Source organism: Anopheles merus, chromosome 2R (assembly GCF_017562075.2).
Source record: "Anopheles merus strain MAF chromosome 2R, AmerM5.1, whole genome shotgun sequence".
Classification (NCBI taxonomy): domain Eukaryota; kingdom Metazoa; phylum Arthropoda; class Insecta; order Diptera; family Culicidae; genus Anopheles; species Anopheles merus.
This window is the reverse complement of record NC_054082.1, coordinates 2,289,752-2,306,467: the sequence shown is the minus strand read 5'-3', so window position 1 is coordinate 2,306,467 and position 16,716 is coordinate 2,289,752. Positions and strand designations below refer to the sequence as shown.

At 50.9% G+C, this 16,716-nt stretch overlaps 1 protein-coding gene across 1 annotated transcript; it reads left to right on the top strand.

Annotated features, from left to right (window-relative positions):
* The first annotated feature begins 1,623 nt into the window (after nucleotides 1-1,623).
* On the top strand, nucleotides 1,624-16,613 carry LOC121590162 (early growth response protein 4-like). The gene is made up of 3 exons (XM_041909591.1): nucleotides 1,624-3,846; nucleotides 14,061-14,421; nucleotides 14,794-16,613. Exons 2-3 carry the CDS (start codon nucleotides 14,083-14,085, stop codon nucleotides 16,069-16,071), a joined length of 1,617 nt encoding a protein of 538 aa, XP_041765525.1. The 5' UTR covers nucleotides 1,624-3,846; nucleotides 14,061-14,082; the 3' UTR covers nucleotides 16,072-16,613.
* Nucleotides 16,614-16,716: the final 103 nt, after the last annotated feature.

Genomic DNA, 16,716 nt, shown 5'->3' with positions numbered 1-16,716 from the left:
CTGTTTAAACGTTCCACCCCTCCCCGATCACGCAATGATTTCAATGAAATACCTCAATTACAATGCTGCGCCGACCCTTAATAAAGATCTCATAATGTCAAGCTTTGTTAAACAATACTGACACTGAAAAATTAAATAATTGGCTGATTTATATTAAGCTGCACGTTCCAATAAATCAAGCGAACTCGATCGATTGCAAACTACATTTTTAACGAACCCCCCAAAAAAAAAAACACACACACACGAACACTCACCGTTTTCTTCCTTCTTACTGCTGATGAAGCTTGCTCGCGCTCAGGTGAGCTTCAACGGACGCGTTCCGGGTTCCTTTTCGGCATCGGCCAAGGACATGCTATCCTTGCGGCAGCACAACGTCTTCGAGCCTTGAACCTTAGCCGAGCGCAATCAATCTTTCACCGTTGTCATATTCTGAGAACTTTACTTTGCGCTAAATTTGTTGTCCGTTTTGCGCCCGTGTTTTTTTTTTTTTGTGTTTTCGCACCCCAACGAAACCACACCGATAACACACCTTACGGTCCGAGCGCTCGCAGCTTGTCGAGTTGGTCCCGCTTCTTCATAAATTACACAAATTACTTCACGCCGATCGTCAATCATTTATGTTGCTCTCGTAACGTATCTCTCGTTCCACCGGAGTGAAATACACCGAAAACGAAAAACTTCCTTAAAGCTTGAGCCCACATCCTTCCGCAGCACGGTTGAAATCGTGGCGGCACGAATTGAACTTCGCTTCCCCCCTTTCCAGCTTTCTAATTGAGACAACAGAGGGCAGGACGAAAGCGTCGGCTCGGCCCCGACGATCCTGTCCCGGCTGAAGAAGACATCATGTTTGAAAAATGAATTTATGGCTCACCTGATAACACTTCTCACGTCGTATATTCACACTTTCGACGGGCGAAAAATCCGTAACGAGATCCCCGGAACACCACCGTCGAATTTTCGCTCGCAGAAATGGCCCGCGCTGCACTGCAAATTGTTGGGCAATAAATCATCCTTCCTTTGGCGATGCCCTTTGATTATACATATCAATCGATGCGGACTGGGGAGTGAGATAGCTGGCGAAATAATTTCTGGTACAGTACCCGGCGTCAGACAGGGGAGGCTTTTCAGCCATCAAACAGCTCTTTGACATTTTGACTTGCCCTTTCGATCGGTGCAGGCAAACAAATCTCTTTCTCTGCTTGATGTTTTAAATGATTTCATCCGCCGTTCTACATTCTTGCTCTTCGTGCACGGCTTTGCTTCCTTTCTACTGTCTCCGTGATGACGTACAGCAAAGAGTAACATTCAATCTCAACCCATTCCAAACATATGCTCACCCTTACGTCAACGTTTCAAAGCAGAAAAAAGCAACACGACACACACACACACACACACTCAAACAAACTCATCCATCCCGCACAGAGTGGAGCGCAAATTACTCCGCCACACCAACGCACACGGCACGCCGAGGACCCAGCGCTTAGAGGTCGCCCCGATCATCTACACGCTAAGAATAGGGCGCGAACGCGAATAGAGGAGAGCAAAACGATCAGCCGTACAACAACAACCGTTAGTCGCTCGGACGCGCCAAGCGAGCCAGTCAGTCAGTCAGTCAGTCAGTAGAGCTCCGGCCGGTTCGGTTCGCTCAAACGGCGTGTGTGTGCCGGCCCGAGTGTGCTATTAGCATTTGTGCAGCGCTCCGTAGGTGTTTCGAGTGCCTGCTGTGTCCCTGTGCGCATCCCGTCCACCGTCCGCTAGATTCGTAACGCCGGGTTCTACACGCAGCCTCACTCCAGAATAGTTCGCGCGATCAGCCCAACCCGCGAGCTTTAGGTGCACTTTGGGGTTCCCTGCTTACGCGCCCGTTCAAGTCTTTCGTGTTTCGTGCGATCGCTTCGAAAAAAGCTCCCCGATCTCTACCCCGTTGCCGTTCGGTGCACTCACGAGAGGGTGGGTCGAAAAAGGGAAGGAGAGCGAGCGAGAGAGTGAGCAAAAGGTTCGGGAGTCTGTGAGTGGCGCGAGTGACTTGGTCGGAGATTTTGAGCCGTCCGTTTAACGGATTCGATGCCAGTGAGCAACCGAAGATCGTGTGCGGGAGAGTAGATCAGTCCGTGGACCAGTACGGCGAACACCTATAAGCCGGAGCCGGTTCCCCACCGCGACCGAGATCCGAGATTCGAGTGTGGCGAGAACGGCGGGCTGGCCGGCAGGGCAGGGCGGTCGATGGCTGGCGGTGCCGATGCACGCCGAAGAAGAAAGGAAAGGCTAGAAGAAAACGAACCCGATCAGGCGGCCACAACGAAGACGACGACAACGACCACGACGACGACGACGACGATGGCGATGGGGGCCTCCGCGAGCAACGGCTTCGGTTGTGATCTAAGAAATACTGTATTACTCGGTCAGTCGGTCTAGAGAGCGGTACCCATGTCGACATGACGGCGGTTCCTTTTGCCTAGTCGTACCCAGCTGCCTCGTGTGTACCGTGTTCGTTCGTACGGTGCGTGCCCGATCAGCCGATCTATCGTGTGTATGTTTGTGTGTGTATGTGTATGTGCGTGCTTAGAGCTTGTGGTGGTCGTTCTATGCGCGTGATTTGCACAGAAAAAAAAGAGAAAAACACAAGCCAAAAGTAAATCCCACTCGCCCGACGTGCTAATTCGAAAGCGATCTCGTTAGATGCTGGTGCTAATTCGGTGCCGCGCGCTGTGCAGTGTCAATGTACAAATAAGGAAGCCTGACCGATCTTTCACCCTCGCTCTCTCGGCATCGTCAGCTGCCGAAAAGCAGGAAAACAAAAGCGCTGCCAATAATCAGGACAACCACCTAGTGCTAGTGAAAATTCCTCCCAAACCAGAATAAGGGAAAGCGGAAGTGACCCACAGAGAACAAAAAAAAAGAGCATTCGGATACAAAATATGCCGTGTGCCGTGGCGTGTATGGCGTGAAGAAAGGTTGGCTGGCTGGCCCCGCATGCTCCCATGCTGAAAAGAGTGACATGGTGGAGCGTGCAAAAAAAAGTAAAGCGTGAATCAAACGACAAGCGCAAAAGGAAAATGAGAAAACACATCGCGAGCGAAGGAGCACGAGAGTGAAACAGCCAACAGGCGAATGATAGATCGCTCGATAGACAAAACCCCCCCACCACCCCGCTCGCTCAACTGCCAGCGGCCACGCGAAACCCTCGGAAGCGTCTCAGCCTATGAATTGATTATCCTGGGGCGTGACGAATGCGCCAGTGTGTGCTTTCACTCGAATATTTTGTGTACGCGTGTGAGCGATACAGTGTGTGCAAGTGTGCCCGTGTGTGCCCGTGTGTGTGTGTGTGTGGATTGCAATTTTTTCTTCTTCTTCTTCTACTTCTTCGTGCGCGCATCTAAGCTCTACTGGATGATGCGGTTTTAGTTCCCGTGGCGAGTGGCCTTTATTTATCTGTTGTTTGATTTAGTGACGATTTGCCCAATCTGCCACGCGCGTTACACCCTGCGGTTGCGCCGTTCGTACACGGGAGGTGCAAGGTTAAAAATGTTTGGCAAAGCCACGGTTTGCAAGGTGCAAAGGCGCATCCAATCACCAGCAGGGGAAGAAAGTGAAGTGAAATAAACACACATACACACAACCGTTTGCGTTGCTGTCATTTTCGCGGGAGAGGTTTGGTACAAACACGCTCGTTAGGTCGACGATTGTGATTATTAATTGGTGATATTTTGGAAACCTCCACACCTAGCGTTAAATAAGTGCGAAATTGAGAGAAGCTATTCACGAGCGCTTATGTGCAGTGACAATTGTTAATAGGACGTAATTTTCTTAACGATTTCGCCGCGTGGTTTCATTTGACTGCTTCGTGTAAGTATATGAGCTTTAAGTTTGTTAGTTTATTGGGCGATGGTTGTTGCATCTACTACTCACAGCTAATTTGATACATCTAGCCAATTTTTACTCTCAACCAATCCTTCCTATCGCACCCATACCAGTTGTACGACAATCTCCCAAAAAAAAAAACGTTCGCGAATAAAACGCTCCCTCGAGACAAAGCGGAAGCTGCTGGCCGCCTAAGGTCAATCGATGTGATCGCCCAATCGCCCGCGTGTCGATCTTGCGCGCGACAAAACAAAGAAAGTCGCGTTCGGAGCTTTATTTTCGATTAACCTCCGCGTTAACCTTTCGCAAAAGCCCATTTCGGACCGCGGAGCTGGCACCGAAAGCGACGTGACTTTCGTGGCGTAGTTAAAAGAAATTGAGCTCCCGATAGGAGGGGGCCGCTGCTCACAGACACAGCATGACAGCGTGACCCTTTGGCACTTCCCTCCTCCTTCGCCTCTTTCGACGAGCAGGCCAATTAACTGGTCCAGTTCGATCGCCCTCTAATGCGCTTCCGAGCAACGGCGTGTGATGGCTATGAAAATTCGATTGCCAAATTAAATGACTTTTCTAGCGGTATGTTGGTCGCACACACACACACCTAGTCTGGAGTCGGTCATTATCGGGACGCCTGGGCTGGGGTCTGATAGTGTTTTGTCGCGGATCTGCAACCAAGCCAATCCAATCTCTCAACCGATCCCCGGCCTGATGACGGTCAGCAACTTCGAATAATGGATGTTATTATTCCAATGATTGTGGTTATTATTGTTCCGTCCGCCCCGTACGCCTGCGCGCCTTCAAAAAGCCCAAATGTGTGAGTGTGTGTGTGTGCAGAACCACAGGTGCAGACGGGTGACAAGCGGGGAGGGGGGAACAAGCGCAGGAGTTCCAATAAGATTAGGCTTTGCCAATAGTTATCCAAAGTGGCTGCTAGGTGACTTTCTTTCAGCTTTCTTTCCATTCCACCTCGCTCACGGTCGGCGTATGCGTGTGTTGTGACCCCTTCCGAGTGAGCCGTGTATGACTTGAGCTTTTTTTGGTTTTGTTTCGAGATCACACGTCCGCTGGCCCTTTATTTCTGCCCCTTCTCCACAGCTTGGTCACTTGCCGGTCACTTATTTTAGATTATGTTTAATTTCAACAAGAAACCATAAATCGTTCGGTGGGCCGTTCGTTCAAACATGACACGCTGAAAATTGGAGAGCTTTGGGGTCAGCTATTCAGCAGAGCCGAGGGTACGAGATTATTAACAAGAACCTCGTAAAATCGCGCCACGTATATTACAAAGCAGTCCAAGTCTCTAGCGAAGGATGAATGTTAATTTTTGTTGATCTTAAGCTGCAATTAATTCTCCTTTGCCACTCTGGCTCAGTAATTCTATAAAATAATCAAAAAGTATATCCTCACGCAATACTTTTGTTTCCTGCCGATCCTGTACGATCGGCAAAAATGTCGCTGAAAAGTCAAGGATTTACGCACACACACAGCCTTCAAGGCGAACAACCAAGTACGTGGTAATGGCCACCTTTAGTGGAGGAGCTGTGATGTGTTTTTCCTGCCCTACTCACTTGCCCACGGGAAGCGTCAAAGGTTCTGGACGGTACAGCAGGAGAGGGACGGGTGCACGATGTCAATCTTAACCTATTTCTTCGTTAAGCACAAGGCCACGCGGAAAGATCGTGCTAAAAGATCGACCACTCCACACACACACACACACACACACAGCGAGACAGAACGGACGCCGCAGCAAGAACGCCAAAACGAAGACGCAAAAGCGGAACTAGTTCAACTAGTTCTCGACTGATCTTGATGCGGTTTGTTGCTCGTGGTGTGGTAGTAGCATGTCGCGTTGTACCCGCGTACTTGTACACTTACAGTGCAAGCTTATTTTTCCAACCCGGGCGACCGAGAGGCGTACTCACCTATCGATTAATTTCACTGTCTGTCGGACGTCTTTCGCGAACGGAACAGGGGGAAGACCTTGAGTTCACGCGCGTCGGTCTGGTCGGTCGGTCGGTCAGTCCGGCACATCCAATGCGACTCCCTCCCGGTAGCTTAATCTCGCCTGCGCTTGGTTCAAGGCCATAAACAACAACTTTATAACCCATTCACCGGATTAGGATGGTTCGGCGGAGGTACTTTGCAGTCTCTCTCCCTGTTCCGGTTGCGGGCATTCTGCAAACTTTTGAAACCGTTTCCCCGCCGGTTTCTGGGAGTATGCCTTTTTGCCGGATCTCGCACTCGCAGCCATTTTCTGATAATGTGTAAGCGCACGAGATAAAGGGAAGCTTTTTTCCGGACGCTGCACGGTTTAAACAGACCATAATTCCCTTCCCGAGCCCGACCCACTATCGGGAATGAGCTTGTGCCGGTTTTTATTATTGGACATTGAACATCGCGTAGCCACCCGTAAGCCACCGTCGTCGAGCTAATTCTTTCCCACAGACACGGGGCACGGAGTTGATAGCGATTGGTGCGTCGTACCCAACACCACCACCGCCAATAAAGCGTTTCTTTATTTTGTAATAAAATTTTCCACTTCCCGGGTTACCCGACACCGGCTGACCTAGTTTCCTTCCAGCCACCTCGAGTGGGTTTTTCGCCTCTTTTCAACCAATTTTGCGGCTCCACCAGCGGAAGAATGTAAGTGTTTGCGATGCGTTCACGTTCCGTTTATCCGCACCCGCTCCCGTGCTCTCTCTCTCTCTCTCTCTCTCTCTCTCTCTCTCTCTCTCTCTCTCCGACTAAGTATTCGTGTTGATTTTGTGCCCATGATTACATTGCGACCGAAAGACTTCTTCTACCAAGCGACGAACCGGCCGACGAAGCGTTTTTGCATTATGACGCTAGATCGTGCATTTGGTGGAATTGTTTTGCCCCCCCCACCCTGCCCACCCCCCCTCTATTTCTCTTCTCTTTCTTTCTAACGCTCCCTTTTGTTGATGGAACTGTTTCTTTTCAACGCAAACGTGTACACGTTTTAACGACAACAGCAGCAACAAAAACTCATCCGGAAAATGTAGGTGGAACTTTGAGAACAAAACAACAAAAAACGCCCAAGAAACCCCTTCCCCCCTCTATATGGGAGGACGGAGCATGCGGCACATTCGTCGACGATGATGAAGGATGAAAACTATGAAAAGCGGCATCTAAACTCAATCCCATCCTCCCTGCCGTCCGCATGCATTTCTCTCAGCTGTTCTCCTTCTCGACATTTTCCCTTACAAACCGGCCATCCCTATCCCGCTGTTGCCCCGCTCCAGAGTGCCTTTTCTGAAGCAGTGCGCGCTCGTCATACATTCAGCCTATTATCTTCGGCATTTTGAGCGACATAGATCGATGACGGAGCGATACTCGCTGCCTGCCAGCCAGCGCAGCCTTTTGAACGTGAAATTTAAGCCACGAATTCTTCATCTTCCCCTCGAGCGCTCGCGTAGTAGCCCGCTCGCCCTCGTTCCCGGGCGACACCCGAGTGTGGTCGTGTTCTTCGATCAATGTTCATTCGTTCCCCTGCGCGCTTCCCTACCCTTTGGCAGGGGCCCTTTACAGGGAAGTGGTGCTGTTTATGATCTCAACACCGCTTAATTTCACCCAAATGAGCACCCTAGAGGCTCGGCACTATCGTTCGGCCATCCCGTTCCATTGAGGCTTTCGGACTTCCCGCACTCTTTTGTTTCTCACTTCTCACTTCCTCCTCATCAGCGCACACACACAGACACTCTTCACCTTAGCTCCAAAGCTTATCACGCGGACTTGATCTATTTCCTTCGCTGGCTGCTTCCATTCGTGAGACAACCCCTCAGCTGGAGTATCGTTGGCCTGCATGCCATTGCTCGTTTCACATCTCCTTCTCCTTCTCCCGTTCTTGGGAGCAGACCCTTCCACCCACCCACATAGGTGGTGGTGGTGGTGGTGGTGGAGGAGGAGGTTGGTAGTCAGATAGCAGCAGCAGCCAAGTACAAGCTCCGGCAGCAACAAGCACCGCAGTTGGCATGCAATTAAACTCGTGCACAGACGCTCGAGTGTGCCTCATTCCAATCCTCATTTCCATTTTCATGGTTTTAGATCATCGAAAGCACCCTAACATAAAAACGGCCTCCCTCCTCCTCCTCCTCCTCCTCCCATGCCAGGGTGAACAGAGGACAGCAGCAAAGTGGCCATCGAGAAGGCGGCAGGGTGGCGTAAACGAGACAGCCACAACCGCACCAGCCAGCGTGAGGAACGATCAACGGGGAAGATGAAATTTACCTTGTCACGCTGGCCGACCGGTGTCTCTCCCCCCAAATGGATGTGTGCATGTGGCTTCAAAAAACTCGGTCGGAAGCTTGGGCTGGAAAAGGCACTCCACCCATCCACTCTTCTTTCCCTTGCGCACGTTGCACATTTCCCGCCCAACAGAGGAAGGCAACTCTCACGTACTCTTCGAGCAAATGGCAACGCCAAAGTGCGTCGCCAAAATGACGCCCTGCTATGGCGTCAGGCACGCACACACGCACCCATTTCAGGTCACACGCGCAGATTATTTGAAACTAATTAAGATTCTCGACGAAAGCATACACAAAAAAAAAACAACGACCGTTCCCTGGCCCATGTACAGGTGAGGTCCGGCAGTGGAGTAGTCAAACAAAAAAAAAACGAGCCAACGATCGTCCCGGAATGGGAGCAAAGCAAAACAAGACATGAAACACGAGCAGCCTCCCTGGTGTCCCTTGTCGACATGACGGTTCAGAATGCCCGGGATTCGGGTGGTGGAGTCGGGGAGGTAGGTTGGAGTTCGCACATAAACCTACCAACCAACAAAAAAAACGCACTATTCCTAAACCACACGATACGAAACACCATCTCATTTCGAGAGTTCTCTCTAACCTCAAGTTGGGGTGCACAAAAAAAGCGCATAGTGCAGAGACAAAAACAACGGGGTCCGCACCACCACCACCACCCCAAGCCGGGAGGACCCTAATAGGAGGAGGAATTTGCAAGCTGCAACAACCACACAACGGCCACCAAAAAAACGACTCCAACCGAGATTAAGCTTCATGCGACAACAGCGCGACACGCGTGTTAAACCCGTAGCCGTAAACAGACAGAACGGAGATCGCCACGGATTGGCATTTGAACCAGAAAAACCTTGACCGGACGTGGGTTAGGTTTTGGGCCGCGGTCGAGGGTGGGGTTAAGCCTCACCTCCTCTTAACACGCACTCCTTTACGCTGCCAACAACAACAACAGAAAAAGCCTCACCAGGGTGCGTCAAGGTTGACTTTATTGAAGGCGCCCCCCCCCCAAACAACAGCGAATACAGCAACATCAACACTCTAAAGCTGCCACCCCACGAGTGGATGTTTTCGTTTCGTTTCGATCCATTTGATTGCAAGTTTAAAATTTTAAACTCTGTTTTATTTGCTGTTGCGTCGCGATTTCTTCTACTTCTAGGGTGTTTTTTCGCATGTTTTTCGTACACCACAACCCCCCCCCCCCCCCCCCCTTGAGAGACTATTATAGTTTGGCTCGATCGGTTGGTTTGCTTTTAGTGCTTTCATCCGGTCGGGGTCCGGGGTGGCGGTGTGTGTAATTATTAGTAACCGGCGAAGGAGGAAGGAAACACACAACGCCTCCGGTATCGGCACGCACACGCGGATGTCCTTGTGGGGCTGTTTTATTGCACCTTTTGTGCGTGTGTGTGTGTGATTGTGGAGGTTTCAGTGCCAGCGTCCAAATTGTCAGCCCCAAAAAAGCATCGTCCCTCTCCGCTTGCTTCCGACGCGACAAATAGTGAAAGCCACCGTTGGCTCAAAGGCTGGGCCAAAGTCGCCCGTAATGAAACCAACCACAACTACCCGCAGCAAACGGAAACTACCCCACATACATGCCTTCGAGAAAGAGGATCACTCGAGCGGCCGCGCGGAAAAGGAAAGCGGCTAGAGCAGGAGCGAGAAAAAAAACAGAGGGAGACTGTGTGACGATCGCGAAGCAAACAACAACACGATCATTCGCACAGTGCCAAACACACACAGCAGCAGCAGCAGTGCCCGATCCCGTTAGACACATGGCGCATAGTTTGCATCATTCATTGCACCCTTTACCCCCTCTTGCTCCTCCCCCCCCCCCTCCACCTCCCATTTGCCCCGACCCTCGAGCTGCCAACGATGAAAGCGAAAATATAATAGAACGCGCTTTGCGCACACGCTCTTCACTAACCGGTTGCCACCCCGGTTGCCAGCGTGTATGCGGCAAAGAAAATGCGGCTTGACAAGAAAATCCGCTTTATCCGCGACACACACACGCCCGCGTTTCACCAGATCGGCCTCTCACGGCGCTCCTATCGGAAAACATCCCCAAACATCTTCTCTTGCGCTTCGCGTCTGTCCAGTTTCGTACTCGAAAGATGACCTTTGACCTCGTTCAAATAATGATGCGACGCTAGAGGGATGGAAAATGGAGAAATTGGGAAAATCTTTAACCCACTTACTGAGCGACACGCACACGCATTTAACCGAATTGGAATGTTGCATTCGGCAGTGCGTTGCAGTTGTATTCCTTTTCTTTTCCTAAATGCTTCTTCCAATAGTTTACACTTGCTTCTATCCGCCTTAAAACATCGCTGTTTTTATTCCCCATTAAGCACACTAATAATGCACACACACACACACACAGTGCCTAAATGTTCGATAACAAACATGTAATTAAATGAGTATAAATGGCCGTTCTCTATTGGTGTGCGCCGGGCTGCATGCATCAACACGAACAGTTTTGCCACAAATGGACCTTCAAAACAGTGCCGTTTTTCGGTAATTCGATGCATTCCATTCCGCTCGAAGGATGATGACAGGGGCGCCATGCCAAGCTGCTGGTTTTGCCCGCCCCAGGGGGAGCTGTTTCACTCCACTAATTCGACGCCATCTAGCCATTATGATTATGCCGCAAGGCTAGGAAAAGGCTTTTCCACCAGCCCCGATGAATGTATGCTTACACTGCTGCACACGGGGCGGGGAGTTAATTAATATTCATACATTACGTTGAAACTAACGCCCGTTAGCGCCTTCGAAAGGGTGTTTTGTTTATGCGTTTGCGTTTGCTCTGTTTCACCAAAAAGCTCAACAAAACATCAACAACAAAAAATAACAAAATGAAGCTATCGAAACCACAATCTAAATTATTAGATTGCAACTCGTTCACTTTGCAACAAAAAAACGCAAAAGGCAAAGCATATTCCATTGATGTAAGTGATTTTTTCGAATTAATTTGTTTAAAATTCCAAAAACTGCCAATTTGCCAATTTCTCGTGACACACTTCCCGCTGTCGCCGGCTAATGGCGGGCGATTCTTTATTTAATTGAATCATCCCAATTTTGATCGTTGGTAGTAAACATATTCTTCACACTCGCGGCCAAAGATGCAGATTCCATTTTAAAAAGCTCTCAATTTGTGTCACTTTGCCCAAAATGTACGGTTCCATTATTTCGCGCCAAATCCGATACCACTCAACGCGCACGAAAATGTAAAACACGATGCCAAAATGGAGAGTTAATTTACAGTCTCTCGCACCCCGCCACCCGCCACGTAATCATAAGCCTAATTTTCCGAACCGATTAGCATCTTCCCTCCACTTAAAGAGGCGAAAAAAGCAAGATAGCTTCCCTCCGATAAAGACTGCCAGAAATTTTGCAACGAAACGAGCAGGCACACACACACACACACACACCGACGCCGCCCTGCTGTCACCTCGCCAGGGATAAGGTGAAATAAAATCCCGGACACAATTATGTAGATGGAAAGAAAATTTTCATATAATTGTCGTGAGAGTGAGCAAGCAATCGCTGCGCCACTGCGCAAAAGTCACCATCAAAAGCTGTCGGGCGCACGATGTGACGATGACAACGACCCCCCCGCTGGACCACCTCTCCCCAACGATGAGAAAGCTTTCTCGGAGCATCGTTTTATTGTGCACTTGTTGGGTCGTGTTTTTTTTTCGTCACCATTTCGTGTCCCTCAAGATGATTGGCTCGGCTGCACCAAAAAGCAACGGCTGTGAAGACGCGCTTCAATTTTACATAAACATTAAAGCAATTGTCGCGCACCGGTGAGGCTTTCCAGAATTGCGCGCGCTGCACTAAATTAACTGTGTGCCCAAAATCAACGAAACATCAACCCCACACCACATTCCCTTCCCTTTTGGGGCGCAAAAGGGGTTTGATTGTTTTGCGTCCGGGGCGGCCTTAGTTTCATTAAAGCGAGATTTGCGTGGATAATCTCCCGTATCCAGGCGCGTTAATTTCTGCCCTGCCCTACACCGCTCAACAGCCCCAAATCCTTATTCCTGTTGCTGTTGGGCAAGCTTTGTGGCGGGGCGCAGTGTGTGTGTTTATCATCGCTGCACTCTTGCCCTTATCGTGCAGTGCACTCAGGCTCGGGTGGCACACACACTTTACGCTTCTTGGCAAACGGCGCAACACACCTCCCACTTGCCGCAAAGATTGTCTGATGCGAGCAAACAAAAAAAAACCCAACCGAAAAATGTACATTTCATCGGTCTGCACTGATCCGTTCATTTTCCAACAAACACACACGCACGCACGCACGTACACACAGCACCGCACGAAATCAGTCGCCCGACGCCCCGAATTTTAAGCCGAGCCCCGTTTGACAGTAATGACCAGTAAACATTACCTTTTTATTCTCGCCCGTCAAAATTAATCTCTGCATCTTCCCCTGCACGAGTGGTGGGAGGGGGGGGGGCGGAGAGGGAAGGGAGAGACAGCAAAGATTGCACACGACTGCATTTCGGGCGACCACAGATGCAACCTCCTCGCCGGGCCCGATCCCAATCGAGTCATCAATGTGCGATCGTCAAATTCATTAAGCTCGCTCACTCGCCAACACTCCCGTGCGCGAACTATTCCGCGGGGATTCGCGTATAAAGCGCAGCTGGCAGGCAGGCAAGAACACAACAATCTCTCCCCGTGAACCCCCAATCGAAATGGGGATGTCATTCAAAGCTTAACGAAGTGACAAGATCAGTGGCCGTGTTGATGGCACAAGCGAGGCGAGCTTTGAGGCACCCAACAATGACCTGCTGCGGGTGGTGGTGATGGTTGGGGGGGATCCATTGGGATGGGACCGATCGATCGATGTGGGCAATCAGCAAAAGTTCAACTAACCCATTCGAGGAGGGGTGTGCTTTCAACGCGCTTGGGCAACATATTTGCACCGATTGCAGCGCTTTTTCGGAGGGGGGCCATGGACGATAAGCGACGAAAGTAACCGGAAGGGATTGAGGTTGTTGCACCAGCACATGCTGGAGTTTGTATTTGTGTTCGAGTGTTTTAAGCTTAAGTAGGTAGGGCAGCATGTGGTGGTGGATTAATTTAATATAATTTAATTAGAGCTACAGAGCCACGGTGCTTGTTGAGTGTACAAGCATTCCTTTTTTTGTGTTAAGCTCCCCCCGTCCCAACTGTCATTCTTGTTGCTTTCTCCATTTTCACATCTACACATGTTTTGTGATTGAACGTACAAATGGAGCACGAATGTTTTATTATTTCTTCTTGTGAATGTCATCAACATCACCAACATCAGCATCAAGATGTCAACTTCAAACTTTTCAAACACACACCCAAACCCGTCCCAACCCGTCGATGATAATTCCCCGCCATTTGAATGTCACGTTAGAGAAGACATTTACAACCGCAGGGCCCGGCTACCTTATGCTACCGTAATTACTTGTGTCGCTCTTCGCTGCGCAACCCACTCTACCGGAGACCTTTGCGAAGACCGAAGACGGCAGTCAATCGGGCGGTTAGCTTCAATGAAAGTAATCATTGTTTTACGATCAATAATTGCTCCTCGCAGCATGGGGCCAAGCAATGGGCATCTTCCTCGTGCGCAAGAGCGGTGGGGTCACTCGAAGAAAGCTGCTAGCGACACTCACAAACAAAAAACAAATGTAAATACTAATAAACAATCATAAACACCGTCAAGTGGACGGCTAGATGACATCTAACAAATGATGTGTAAATTATCGTCGTATAAAACATTTATTACGCCAACTAACGACATCTCTCGACGGACGCCAGAGACACATGGTCGTTTTGATGTGCTTGAGTGCCGTTAAACTCCGCTCCCCCCAGTGCCCCAAGTGTCTTCCCGTACTAATCTTCTCCCGTTGTGTCTGTTTGTTTCCCTCTTTTTCCATCGTTCAGCACCCGGACCCGCAGCCACAACATGCTAACGGATCCCAAATTGAGGTCCAGCCTCGGCCTGATGGGCAACGATGAAAATGCCATCAAGCAAGAACTGATCGACCCACTGGAGACGACCGGCAATGGCAACCATCACCACAACCACCACCATCATCACCACCACCACCACTCTCACCATCATCCGACGTTGGACGAGCGGCTGCGACTTGACGCGAAAGCTCTTCCACACACCGGCGAGCTGCCCGGTGAGCCACTGAACGGGCTCGCTGGTCCGGCAAGCTGTCCCCGCACTGGGGCGCTCCTGTACGCCACCCAACCAACGCCCGTGCAGAACAAACAACCCCTGCAAGGATTCGATCAGGTAGGTTTGCCGGTGGAAGCAAGATTGTACAAGATACTTAAAAATTAGATTCCTACACCCGACTTCACACCTTTGGGGCAGTCGCAAGCTTCCTGCAGCTCGTTGCGTGCCAGTCGCACACTAACTGCGGCTGACATATGGCAGTTGCGCGTGGGCCGATCGCCAGATTGCCACCGAAGGAGCTGCGGTCTTCCCGGGGCCACAGAGGGCCATAAAGCAGCCATGATTTATCGACACTTCTGGCCGGTGATGGCCGTTTATGGTGCAAACGGCAGCGTGAAGTTATGGTGTGGAACAGTCTTAATGTATCTGTACCGGTACTTCTCGGCAGATCTCTAATCGACCGCACTCTTCTCGCTCTCTCGTTTGCAGATCTGGGGTCCATCGCGTTCGGATATGAACCAGCGGCTACACACGTCCGTCGGTGGGATGAGCCATTATTGGCCACCGTACGACGGTCAGCCCAACGCCTGCCCAACGCCGACGACACCGGGCGATCCGCCGCCAGATGGAGCCGGCGCGGACGGGCAGATTTACACGCTCACCGTGCTGCACGAATCGCCCGAGCATGGGATCGTCTGGTCCGACTCGAACGCACTCGAATCGCCGGTCCCACTCGCGCCGGACATCACCGAGCCGAACGCATCGTACGAACCGACCGTCGATTGCTTCCACTTTGACAGCGCCAACTACGATCTGGCCGACTATTACGCCGCCAAGCCTGCAGTACAACCGCACCATCAACAGCAGCAACCGTCGCAGCAGCAGACCAACGTGCCATTGATGGGTTCCTCGTCGTCCTCCTCCACGGCCACGGCCATCAGCCTGCACAGCACGGTGGAAGGGCTGCTGAACGAGATTCAACTTTCCAGCTTCGGCGATCGCAACTCCATAGTGACCGGTACGGCCGAAATGGCGCTCCAAACGTCCGGCCACAGCCTGTACAACGAGCCGTCGTCCTACCTGTACGATGCGTTCTCCGTAACCGATAGTTCCTCCGCGACGCATCATCATCCGGCCCTGTTGCCATCGCTTGCCGAGTCGTCCAACGCGATGACGCCGCCAACGCCCACCGGCGACGGCAAGCTGGACACGAACAACAACAACAGCAGCGGCGGCGGCAGCTGTCCCCTCGCCGAACTGAACCCGCTGCCATCGAACCAGAGCAGTAGCTCGAGCTCCAGCTCCAGCAGCAGCAGCTCGAGCAGTGACTCAACGGCAACCGGTGGTGGTGGTGGTGGCGGGGGTGGCGGCGGCAGCGGTGGTGGAGGACAAAAGCGTGGACGCTCGCTGCACTACTGCTCGATCTGCTCGAAAGCGTTCAAGGACAAATACTCGGTCAATGTGCACGTGCGGGTGCACACGGGCGAAAAGCCGTTCTCGTGCTATCTCTGCGGCAAAAGCTTCCGGCAGAAGGCGCACCTCGAGAAGCACTACCAGACGCACCTGCACCAGAAGAACCTGACCAAGCGACCAAAACCGCTCAAGGTGAAACAGGAACCACAGCAACAGCAGCAGCAACAGCAGCAACCGATCCATCCGCCGCAACAACCGCAACTGCAACAGCATCAGCTGTTGGAGCAGCATCTTCATCAGGATCCAGATCCGGGGTTGCTACTAGCTACGGGGAAGTTGATAGGGAATTGTTGATATGTAACCGTCTTAAGACAGGGCCTCTAGGCCAATTGTTAAGGAATGTAGATGCGATGTAAAAAGATAGCTTAAGTCAATCACCACACGCATCCCCTCCCCCTACCCGAGGTGTGCTGCTGGTCGATGTGTACAGGAGGTAGAAGCGCACAGGAGATAGGAGTACCGACGGAGCGAAAAGCGACTACGGCAGGCGACGAACCTATACGTAAATGTTTTCATTATTATTTATTGCCACGAACATTGAAACGATTCCGCAACCGAACGTATTTGTTTGTTTTCAATTCATTGTCTTCCACTCTCTCTTTCTTTCTCTCTCTTTCTTTATCTCTCTCTCTCGCATACACACCTGTCGTTTACAACCGAACCGACAGTCCTTGAGGCGGGCAAACTCTTAACGGACACGCATTATCACTCAATTTCGCAATTGGTTCTACAAATGCAAATTTCCATCTCGCATCCCCCGCAGCGGTCTGCATTCTGCGCCCATTTGATTGAGGCAGCACGGATTCAGTGCGAACCCCATGTTCGTGCCCGCTCTGCACGCGCTTCTGTCTGTCTGTGTGTGTGTGTTTGTGTGTGTGCGTTTATACGGATATGTATTGTATTTATGTAGTTATCTATAATTGATGGTGCAGATGATTA